The 12918-nt window shown below is 37.7% G+C and overlaps 1 protein-coding gene across 1 annotated transcript in view; it reads left to right on the top strand.

The window, feature by feature from the left end:
• The first annotated feature begins 2903 nt into the window (after positions 1-2903).
• LOC138696580 (uncharacterized protein ZK1073.1) overlaps positions 2904-12918 on the top strand; it is a 349355-nt gene continuing 339340 nt past the window's right edge. The window contains exon 1 of the mRNA XM_069821717.1: positions 2904-3140. Within this exon, the coding sequence (XP_069677818.1) occupies positions 3072-3140 (69 nt within the window). The 5' untranslated portion in view covers positions 2904-3071. The remainder of the gene's footprint in view (positions 3141-12918) is intronic.

Raw genomic sequence — 12918 nt, 5'->3', positions numbered from 1 at the left:
TTTAACATATTTGTGATCGTTTTTGATAGAAAATAATAGCAAATTCGGATTACACCAGACCTACAATTTTCCATAAGAATAACTCTTAACCACACTTTCGAAAAGATATATATAACTGTTTTAAAAATTCTAAGTTTTTTTGAAAGCAGGCTACATGAGAAAAGCTTCTCAACCGAATAATAGCAGGTATTTCCCATATTTATTCTGCGTTTAATTTCCTCCCGAGTGTCATTTATATTTATTACTGTTGCTCCAAGATATCTGAATTTTTCTACCTCTTGAAAGGATTTCCAATTTTAATATTTCCATTTCGTATTATGTTCTGGTCACATAATCTGAAAATTTTGCGAGGGATTATTTTTAAGATAACGAAGAATCATAAAAATGACATAGGTCTCATTTAAGTGGTTATTTTGACGTTAATTTGTGACTACTCATTTTATAAATGGTAGTTGATAACCATGTAACCACAGGACCGGTATTAATAAACAATGAAATGGGAAATTTGGCTTGCCCTGGCAGCTGTTGATACTGTACATAATCAAAATGAAATAGTGCGTTGTTTCATATTAATAAACGACTCTATTTTTATATTAAATTTATTGGTGCAATATTCATCTCATTCGCTCACAGTGGTATAAAGCGCCATGCTTTAACAATACGGAACAGGCGTGGTTCGAATCGCGATGAGGAAGCACATTCTCCCATGAAATGTCGGTCAGTGTATGGGACCAATGTCCACCCAACATCATGATTAATTTGAAGAGCTACAGTGAGTAGCGCGAAGCCAGCTATAACGGCTGGGGTATCATTGTGTTAACCACCCGCTATCTATATAGGCCTACTGGTTGGATGATTGTCCACGTGTGCCGAAGGATATGGAGGTGAGGCCAACAGTCGGCTGGTTGGCTTTGACCCTTCATGGGCTCTCGCGCAACGGATTTGAATTTATTTGCACTGACTAGGTTTGCAGATCCTGCAACGACAATTTATTTCCTAAAATTCACATTTTTTTCGTATAGTTGCATTAATCATATGCTAAGTAAATAAATTTAAAATGCAGGAATGGACAAATAAAATAAATGTTCTTATCTGTTGTAGTAGCTACAATATTTTTCCAGAAATACCTTAAAATTAATAATACGTAAATTGCAACATATTATAAGCAGTTATTTTGACGTAAACTTTTGTCTATTCAGCTGGATTTTGCAAATCCCTGTAACACCAGCATTAATAAATAATGAAATGGGAAACGTGGACTACTCTGACAGGTGTTGATAAATAATGAAAATGAAATTGTGCGTAGTCCTGCTGGCTGTATTAATAAACAAGCATCCAAAATGTAATTACTTCTCACTGGCAGCTGTATAAGTTCTTTCTTAACACGAAATGGCTATTTACCCAATACAGATAGGCCTTCACGTGATTAACCATCATGTTCAATATCAAAATTTGATTTGCACAACGTACATCCTACAGCTTCTCCACTTCCGGTGAAAAAAAAATAAATTTACTTCTTATGTTGCTGTTGAAATTATATTCTCGTTTTGGCATATTTATACAGTGGTTACACAGATAAAAAACTTCTAAATGTTCACGCTCCATTCCCAAAAGTCCATGCATTACAGACTACAGCAACGATGAACGGAAACGAATGTTGTTACAATCGGATTGACAACTGAAAAACATACCGCTGGTACCACCTGCTATCAATATGACAATAAATTAGTAAAAGAAAAGAGTTTATAGATCGAACAGTTCTTCGTGGTCAAAGTGTGGCGCTTCATAACGTTCATATCTGTATTGCACAATGAACTATAAACCAAAATATCACATTGCGTAAAATACATTGCACAGTATCATCGTAAAAGCGACACATTTGAGCGTCCCCCAAAAATCTTTCCCGACAGCGGAACATTTTGCCAAAAAATGGGATTGTCCCAGAATACGTACCTAAAATATATTCATATCCAATTCTTCATGGGATAATATAAAGAAGCAAAATCAGAATTGTTATAATTTGCTTTTTGAGATATCTGAATGTGCCATAAATTAAAACCTTTTTACCAACAATTCTTCATTCAAATCAAGCTTTCAAGTATAACTCCCCGTAAAGTTGATTTGAATAATTTCGAAGGAAAAATTGTTCCTTCGAAATTTTCAAATCAACTTTACAGAGAGTTATACTTGAAAGCTTGATTTGCATAATACACGTCACCGTTCGTTAACAGAAAACCACAATTTGAGTCACACATAGTTAGTGTGCACTCAATGTTGGTTGCTTGACGGTTGTCAGCCCACTTTGAGGTCTGTGGATATAGAGGGAAAAATTGGATCGGTGTCCGGTAGAGTTCGCGGGTAGCTCAGTTGGTAGAGCGTTGGTACGTTTAACCCGGGTTCGATACCCGGCCCCGGAACAATTTTTCCTTCGAAATTATTCAATTCCTTATTCATTCATTCATTCATTCATTCATTCATAGTGTTCTGCCCAGGACCAAGTCCTTTACGTTTTGTACTATGTACGTTTAATATTTGCCACAGGTCATTCTCCAGTCTTCCCTCTTTTCCACCTTCCTATCCATTTATCTTGATGTTGTCTGTCATCTGATCGAAAACTTCGTCTGCCCCGAACTCTTTTTCATCAGTAACTGGTAATTTACTGCTGATGCTAACATAACTTCGGCGTTACCTTGGTAACTATGTTGATGGAATAGACTTGAGCGTGTGCTGAGGACTATGCACGTGCAATTGGTGGGCGTGCCTCCATGCACATGAAGATCGCCGAATTTCTGCAAACAAGTGTCAAGCAGGAGAGCCGAGAGCTTGTGTGGGAGGGGACGCAGACCGGCTGGCTTGCTGGCGGGCGGGAGGGCGTTTATATCCGTTGCTTCTAGCATAAGCAGCTGTGGCTGTGGCGGTGCAGGCGACCCCACATTCACCTTTTTCCAACCGCGCGCTCAGTTTTAAGTACTCGAGTCGCCGACATTTCCAGCCACAACAGTAGTTGCACGCGCGCACGCAACGGCATTGTTATTCCCGCCTGATACGAGTATCACTAGTGTTGGCTCAGCATGAGCGAAAACGGGAGGAAGGTCAGCATGGGAGGCAGGAGGATCAGCCTGTCGTGCGCTGAGGAGAAGGTAAGCCCATGTGAACGGTGACAGTTTGTTGTTTACATCGACAGCTGATGCCGAGTCCTTTCTTGAGATTGATGTGTCTCGCTGTGTTGTTGTAGAAAAGAAACAAAGTGTCGAGTGGTGATGTAGATTCTGTATGCATCAAGGGGTTCCAGGGAATATTGTTACTTCCTCTAATAAACGCTAAAATCAAGCTAAATTCTGATCACATGTGAAATGGAGACAATAGACAGTAATTTGCCATTCGATTGATCTTCAGAAAATTCCAATATAAGAAAATAAGAAAGATGCAGATTTAATACTATAAATAACACACATTTCATGCGCAAATCGGTTTGTTTTATAAACATATCTGTATATGTACTGTATATATCTACTTCATTACAGTCTGTATCGCGTGTGTATGTACGTATGCAAATGTGTGTGTGCGCGTGTAAGCATGGATTATATCTGCAGTGCTTGGGAAAAGTGACACAAGTCAGTTTCCACAAACCTTTTTTGGCAATTTGACAACTTACGGAACATCTGCTCGCTTGGAAAAAAATACATAAGTATCCCTCCCATTACAATAATTCATACAGAAAAAAACAAATCGACATAAACCAGTGTAAGTTGTCAATAAATTATCAAAAAAGGTTTGTGGAAACTGACTTCTGTTACTTTTCCCGAGCACTGCAGATATTATATTTTGAGTTTTTCTCTGACATGGTATTCACAGTAGTTAAGATACAGTTTAGACGTCGCTTGAAATCCACAAAAGTGGGTTCGAATCCCATCTTGGGCATGAATGTCATAAGTGGTAACAATTCATTTAATTTTGTTACACGATGTATAGGAAAATAATTGTTGCCGCATAAAGTCGATTTAAATTGTCTTTCCGGAAATGTACGTTTTCAGTATTGTATGACATTGTTTTTTTGGAAATTTATCTGTCGCATAGTATATAGACTTCTCCTCTTAGGTCTGATCTTAACTCCTGTACAATATTTTCATACTAAAAATATGAATCAATTCGTTTGGGAAGTATGCAAACAAAATAAAATAATTTTTTTTCTCTAATACCAACGTGAGATTTAGGACGTTCTGCCAAAATTTTATATAGTGGTAATTTACTCCAAGTTTGCTCAAACGATATTCCTATTAATCTCTTTTAATTACGTGAAACATTTTGTCAACGTATTATAGATCTCAAGGCAGTGATTATTGCAGGCAAATAACTCCGTTAGTGAAAATGTGACTTTACAACGGAAATAATATGTAGGAATGGGATTGTGGATAATAATTTTACAAATCTTTATTTAATGAAATATAAGACTGATTAGTGCATTATATGTGTAATAAAAACGTAGATTTTTTGATGATACTTTTTCGAGTGTCTTGAAATGAGCGTTGATAGCGTGAAAGTAAACAAGCCCATTGCTTTCCTACTAAAGCAATTGGCACAACAGAGCAGTAGTGTAAATAATGAAGTTTTTGGCTTTACTTTATTACATTGCCGAATAACCTCAATAAATCTTGTAAAGCGTAAGTCCTACATCTAGTTAAATGAACATATCTCGCTCCTTTTCTCACGGATATAGCCACTAGAAGACCGTGGTCAGCAATCCTCTTTGACCGTTTTATAGAAAGAGCAAAGGTATTTGACGGGAGGTTGTACGGATCACAGAGAAACGATTTGTTTACAGCCGTAATCAGACTTGTTTTATGCAGTCTGTAACTAATTTCTGTACTTAAGGACTAAGCTGACTAGAAATTTAAGTGGCATTATGCACATACGTAGTTCTATCCATTTAAACTTGTTTTCAGCTTGTCAAATGGGAAGGTCCCACTGATGTATTGGAGACAAAAGCAGAGTGTATGAGAAAGTCTGGTCGAATGGGTAACAAACACGTCACATATTTTTCAGTCGTCGCTAGTCACCTGAAAATGGTAACCTCTCTTAGGTCTGTTACGCACAAAGTAGTCCTGACAATTGTATATACAGCACGACACGCATTCAAATCATGGCTAAAATTTACCTATCTAATCTGTTAGACCTGTTATTCGAAGATAACCCTGAAAATGGACAAAGTTAAAGAGCATGTTATAGTCACGCGTCATGTGGGAAAGATAATCTATTGAGTCCTGAGACATTTGTTTTAATTCTATACTTAAAAAAAGAGTCACTGACATCAGGAAAAATGCTGAACAAATTCGCAGGTTACAGTTAGGGTACAAATATAAGTAAATTATACTATACTTCGGGTCTCTGCTCATACATCTTATATCATAATCATGTATGAAAAATGGTATAGTACACTATACTCTTAGGACTCAGGCAGGTATCTTATCCGTTATGCTGTGATAGTTCTAACAGGTAACAAGTACGCCACACATCACTAATCACCTGAAAAAGGAAACCTAGTTTCACCAAGAGTCTCATAAGTGGGAATGAGTAATAATCATGTTACATGTAAGTTACTGAAATCATTGCTAGTCACGTGGGTAAGTTAATGTAAACTGGGGACAGAACATCTAGAAGCCTGGAGACGGTTACTTTTTAGCGATCCGACCACCCCCTCCTCCCACACTAGCAGGTACGGTACCGTTCATCTGCAAAACATTTTCTGAACGGAAGTTATTGTACTGTGAGAGCGCAGCTGGATCAGTGGAAGTAAGTGGTCAACGTTTTCAGTTTATAGTGCAACGGACAATAATGCTGTGTGTGGGTTCTTCTGTAGAGACGTCACTGAAGCCTCTAGTTGTTCTGTCCCCGGTATACTCTAATTGATTTTTTTTTATTATTATTTTAGTTGGTTATTTAACGACGCTGTATCAACGACTAGGTTATTTAGCTTCGATGAGATTGGTGATAGCGAGATGATATTTGGCGACATGAGGCCGAGGATTCGCCATAGATTACCTTGCATTCACATTACGGTTGGGGAAAACCTCGGAAAAAACCCAACCAGGTAATCAGCCCAAGCGGGGATCGAACCCGCGCCCGAACGCAACTTCAGACCGGCAGGCAAGTGCCTTAACCGACTGAGCCACGCCGGTGGCTAAATAGATTTGTTATGACATCGTTATGCCACGAATGATTTAATACACCGGACTTCAGCACAGTGCACACTCGGGCTAGCGTCTCTTACCCGCGGATAAGAAATGCACTGGTGTGCATCCGTGGCTGCTGGCGGGTATGCTTTTTTATTCTCTCTCTCTTTTTTTCTCTTTTCTGCACAACGGTGCATTTTCCGAGACACTCCTTACCCGTTACCCATATCAGCGAGTGCTGACGACCACTGCTCTAATAATTTAATACTGAAGTTATCGGAAGTCGTCTGGGAAGGTTAACCTTCTTTTTGGATGCGTTACACTAAGGCTCTCACGACAACTACACACATGCAAAAACACATGATATATATATATATATATATATATATATATATATATATATATATATATAGCAATTATCATTTTGAGAGGAGTAATTTACTCTCTTGCTTTTTAACTTGAATTGGCTATTTTTTTTCTATTCTGGAAAAACGTATCCTGCAGAATTGCATCTTCTAGCACGATTGTAAAATATGTTACACTCTTGTTAAGTATGTTACTGAAGGTGAAACCAGTATGAGCAGTTAGGAAACGTTGGAAACTTTCCATTTCTCCACAGACTGGAACACGCAACATCTACACTGAAATTTTGATTTTAGTCATGTACTGTAAGGTCCGAAAGTCTTGTCACCCCCCCCCCACCCTTGTTTTTATGTTGATGTGCATCCATTTTGTCATAGCAGATGTGTGACAATGGTTGATACTTTACGTTCCAGCTTGTTTAGTGATCCAGAACATCGGTATGGGACCATCGTTGTCGCGGCACAAAATGATGCGGTGCCGTGTCCTGTGTGAAATTTTCCGCAGCAAAGGCGGTGTGATTTCCCTTTGGGGAATAATTAAGCAGCATATCTCGAAACATCGATACCAGACATCGAAGATTTGAAGCAAGCTGTTAGGGAGGCATTCAGGGAAATCACACCGCCTTTGTTATGGAAAATTTCACACAGCACAGGGCGCCGCATCATTTTGTGACGCGACAATGATGGTCCCATACTGATATTCCGGATCACTAAACAAGCTGGAACGCAGTGGCGGCTCGCAACCTCAAAAGTTGGTGAAGTTCTTTTATTAAGAAACATGATGTACGACTTGCCTATTTTTTTTGTAGATTAAGTTGATTCGTCTGTCTCTCCGGAAGGAGAATTGTCACTGATGTCGTCATGAAATGGCTACATCTCTATCAGATCATGTAGCAAGTCTTTATGAATGGAGATGCACGCCAATGATGTTAGTCTCCCTTGTGCCATTGAATTGCGAAGATTTGTCTTTATGCAGTTGAGTGCAGAAAAACTACGCTCCACTGAAGCGCTTGTTAACGGTAAAGTCACAATAAGGGAAAAGAGCCTATAGGTTTCTTCAATACGTCTTTGTTTTATCTTACAAGTTTTAGTGCTTGTATCAGGGGAAATGTTTTGGTACTCATGATCTGCATAGAGAAGCTCTAGTTCTGTTTTCAAACGACTTACTATGAACAAATTTGGGAAAGTCTTTTGTACAATGGCAAGAGCATTAGAAGGAAAAATATTTGAATACTGAAGAAATTTTGAAGTATTGGCTAAAGAGCAAAATTGAAGCTGTTCAGTGTCTTGATATCTAGTGTTAACTTGCATAAAAATGACGTAAAATATTTCAAAAATAATTGTTTGTACTTCTGACAGTTTAACATATTTCCGCCCTGAAAATTCACCCCTTTCTTTAGCCTTTTCAAAAGAAAAAAACTGACAAAAACTTCATCTGTTTTCACAAAATCCATCCGAGTTCCATGCCGAATTTTTATTCCAACTAAGAAACAGGGCCAACAAAACAATTTTTCCAAATAAGAACTACCGCACAGCCACTGATATTCACTATACCACGCACCTTTAAAATGTTTGTTGTAACACCTTGTACCTTTCCTTTTCAACTTTTTTTGCCGATATATTAATAACAAGTGTTGGTTTCCCTGCTAACAATTTTTTATTTTAGTCGGTTATTTAATGACGCTGTATCAACTACAAGGTTATTTAGCGTCGATGAGATTGGTGATAGCCAGATGGTATTTGGCGAGATGAGGCCGAGGATTCATCACAGATTACCTGACATTCACCTTACAGTTGGGGAAAACCTCGAAAAAATCCAACTAGGTAATCAGCAGGATGAGGTTGATGAGTTGCCATAGATTACTTGACATTTGCCTTACGATTGGAGAAAAACTCGAAAAATCCCTATCTGGTAATAAACTCAAGCAGGATTCGAACCCACGCTCGAGCGCAATTCCGGATCGGCAGGCAAGGACCTCAGCCGACTGAGTTAGGCCGGTGGTTCCTATCCATGTTAATCGATATTACCTATAGCCATTCTAGATTTAATTATAGCACAATTAGCTGAAGACATTCTTTGAGACAGAAAGGTTGTAAAAGAAATTTTCTTAGGGCACTTTGGTGTCCTTTGCCGTTATGATTTCGTCATTACTGGGTAATAAACGTATCATCATCTTAGTCTCTGTATTTTAAAGCGAAACTATATCACTAGAAGCCCCGAAGAAACTTTATGGTAGCGCGATATTGAAGCTCCTACCTCGCAAAACTTTTGGCATTGAGTAACAGGATGATGTTAGTCCTACATGCCCGCCGCCTTCACCTCCAAGAAAATTCCCTGGGTACTCATTTTTGTCAGAGGTTGAGTGAACCACAGGATCGTAGTGCGGCCGGAAGGATTAAACAAATGAAGAAAATCCACGATCCCATCGGGAATCGAACCAGCGACCATTCAACCTATAGCACAATGCCTTAACAGCCATTCCACCAAACATCCCCTTTATATTTTATAAACTGCGTTAAATAAAGAATTGCCAGTCAACAATTAGTTGTGCAGTATAAGTATTATATTGAAATATCTATTAAGCAACTGTATTCTTTAGTAATAGCACTAATAGCCTTTTAGAATGCTGGTTGTTAGTAAGGTAAGGTGTTGTTTTAATATATTATTCTCACTTGTAGCAAGTTGCATCATGAACACCACTACTTGCTCCCTACTAACGGAACAGAGCAGTACAGGGTATTTGATATCGATCCATGTAGGGGGTTGTTGGACAATAACTTCATTCAGGGCAAAATTACATAAATTCTTACTTAACAGATTAATTGCTGATTAATATTTGTTACTTATAATGAAACTAACATCTGTCCATTCTTATTATTATCATTAATTTCTCTAAATAGATTTACAAAACCTCTAATGGCAATTACATTAATATTCTCATTATAGAAATATATTTTAGATTTATATATATATATTTTTTATCTCCCTGTAACATAGTCCTAGTAAGCTTATATTAAATTAATTTTCATGATTTTACTAGCTATCTCAAAATTTAAATTAATTATAATTGATTGAATTAAATTAGCTCATAAATTAAGTTACTACTTTACCTTATAGGTTTATCTAAATTTAAATAAATATGTAGTCTACTAGTCTTTAAAACTTAACTGAAGAATATAGCTGGAGAACCTTTTAAGTGTAGTGTAAATATTTGTAATTTAAATATGTATTGTATTGATTAAGGCTGGTTGAGTGGAAGAGAAGGCCTTATGGCCTTAACTTTGCCAGCGAAAATAAAACATTATTATTATTATTATTATTATTATTATCATCCATTGCGTACAGAAATCTCTGCAATAATTTGAACAGAGAGAGAAAAACGTCACTGTGCATCTGTACTACGCAGGGAAAAACTTCCCTTCCTTGGTCTACGTGACTGTAAACAAGTCAACAACCAACCACCCATTCACTTTCCTTTCTTCCCCTTTTCTCCCCACTCACAGCATACAAAAATGCCACTCATTGCCACAATGTATAATGTATTTGTATGGCACTGTGACTGCTTGCTCTTTCTGTACAATCACTTTTATTTTTAGCATTTATCCTATTTATCGGAATTTTTCGATCGTGCACTTTGAAAACATTGAAATAGTTGTAATAATAATAATAATAATAATAATAATAGTAATAATCCGTGGCGCCAGAGCCCTTGAAGGGCCCAGACCGACCAGCCGGCCGCTGGCCTCACATTGACATGCCGAAGCAGAGGTGGACGATCATCCAACCAGAATGGAGGTATCGTGTGGATAGCAGGATGATCCCCCCATTCGTTATAGCTGGCTTTTGCTACTGTATTTCACTAATTCTAGCCAATATCAGAAGTTAAATACGAATTTGTGAATTGAATAAATCCACACCCTAGCACTGAGCTACAGGGGGAGGGGGAGCTTGTGTAGTGGCACTAGAAGCTCGATTTGTTGCAGTATCAGTTAACTGATTACTGTGTAAAATATAAATAATGAGAAGAAATGTCTAGTTAATATTGCACTGTTTTTGTGAACTGTAAACAAATTCGCATAGCTGTCAACTCCAACTTCCAAAGTGCTCCACAAGGCATCAACAACTTCTTATAAATCGCCATTTTAATGGAAATATACTGTAGCTCAATTATTCCAGTCCTTATCTTAAGAGATTAAATAAATAAGGACAGGTTTTGCTTTATAATTGCTCTGTGCAATAGATTCATTTATGGCTTTAAACGTTATGAAGAACAATGGACCATTACTTGTGCAATGCCCTTGAATTTTCCTTAATGGACGCCCTTGATTCGGTCTTGAACGTGGGCGAAGTGCCAAAGAAAATATATCTTGATACGATGTGCATTGCGATGTAGTTCCATGATGACAACACTTAAGAACACTAGACAATTCACAGCCGCAGACGTCAACAGTTAAATAATGGGTACATGGAAAATTGCTAACAAAAACATTCTGACCCTAGGGACCATAAACTTCAAATGTGTTTATGCGTTTAAAATTAGCTAGTCCTCAGTTTCATAGCTTTCCCTCTACTTCTTCCTGTTCTTATTCTTTTCCTTTCTTCTTCTCTTCTATTTTCACTTCTCCTTAACTTGGACTGGATAGAATTACCGATGGAGGATGGGACAAATCCATGCGCACCTAACACTAACGATATGGGCCCATTGTGCTAACTTTATATTTTAATCTGAGCGAGGAATTGCCGTTAAATTTTTCCTCAGGCCATTCTCTTCAGAGACAGTGTTTTCTATGTGCCTTAAATTTACGACACGGGATGCCAATTTTGTGTTCCGAAGGAAAACCTGGTAAGGTCAAGTTTGAACCGGAAGATTATGATCTAATAGTAAACCTAATAGCCCATGGGCCACCGAGGAATTTTCTTATCTTTTCCCTTGATTTCCTCATCGTCATCAGTTTCACATTCTTTATTTTTTGTTTATCTTTTATTCTTATTTTCTTTCCCGTTCTGTAACCCGTCTTCAATTTCATAACCTCCTGTTTTCGTCTTCTAAGTTTAATCTTCTTTCCTGTTCTATGATTCGTCTTTAGTTTCATGTCTTCTTTTTCTCCATTTTCTTCTCGTACTCTCTTCTGTTGTTTTCCCTTTCTTTCACAGATTGAAATTTTGTATTCTTCTCTCTCACTTATCCTTATCCTTCTTTTTCACCCTGTCCTCCCCGTCGTACTCACCATCTTGAATTTGTCTCCTTTGTCTACATTTCCTTTTCTCCCTTGTTCTCACTTTCTTTCTTGTTCTTCTGCTTCTCCTAGCCTTTCCAATCATCTTCAGTTTCATGAATTTTTCTCCTTCGTCAGAATCGTCTTTTCTTGTTCCTTGTTCACCATGTTCGACCTTCCATTCTTCGCCTGCTTCTTCCCTTCCCGTAGTCTTCAGTTTCACGAATGTTTTCCTCTTCTTTTTCTCTTCCTTGTCCATGTTTATATTTTCATTCTTGTTCGCCTGCTTCATTTCCTTGTGTTCTTTTCTCTCTTTTGCACAGTTGTTCTTTATTTTTTATTCTCTTTGTCCTTTTCTCCCTCGTCCTTCCCTTCGTTCTCAGTTAAAAAAAAATGTTTTTCCTTTTCTCCATATACGTATTTTCTTCTTCCTTGTTCACAGTTTCATTCTTGTTCTATGCTTCTCTTCGTAGTCTTCTCCCTCGTCCTTGCCATTATCCTCAGTTTCATAATTTACTAATCTACTTCTCGCTTCTTTTTTTTTTTTTTTTTTTTTTTGTTCATAGTTTCGTTCTTGGTTGTGTTTATACTTATTCTCTCCCTCGTCTTTCCCGTCGAGTTTAGATTCATAAATTTCTCTCTTTTTATCTTCTCGTCTTTTTTCTTCCCCATCATCTCTTCCGTTTGTCTTGTACATTTCCTCGTCCTTCTCTTTCTTTCCTTTCTTCCAATTTCCCTGACACTTTTCTAGTTCTCAGTTTTTCGCTCTACCGATAAAAGTAACTCGACTCCATTGAGGAATATACATTCTAGGCAGTTGTATGAGTGTTGATATACAGTGAATAAAACATATCACAAATTGATGAAGGTAGTTATGGGTTTTAAGGATTAGCTTTGAGACAGCAAACCCATGTCCTGAAATATAGTTGTGCGAAAATGCTACTTGTTGCGCCTGAGTTGCGTGCTTTCCTTTACACAGTAATGCCAGAAGTTTTGCATTTGCACGACAAGGGCGCTGCGGTTTTTTATAGTGGATCTGCATTTCAATTTACACAGAGTGTTAGAAAATATTCAGTATTTTGAAAGGTGGTGGTATTCATCAAAACAGGAAAAAGAGTCGCCTGCTAAACATGGGTCCTAAAATTAATATCTTCCGAGACATGTGTATT

The sequence above is a fragment of the Periplaneta americana genome, chromosome 3, assembly GCF_040183065.1.
Source record: "Periplaneta americana isolate PAMFEO1 chromosome 3, P.americana_PAMFEO1_priV1, whole genome shotgun sequence".
Lineage (NCBI taxonomy): Eukaryota > Metazoa > Arthropoda > Insecta > Blattodea > Blattidae > Periplaneta > Periplaneta americana.
The sequence above is the reverse complement of the archived record's forward strand: the minus strand, read 5'-3'. Positions and strand labels throughout refer to the sequence as shown.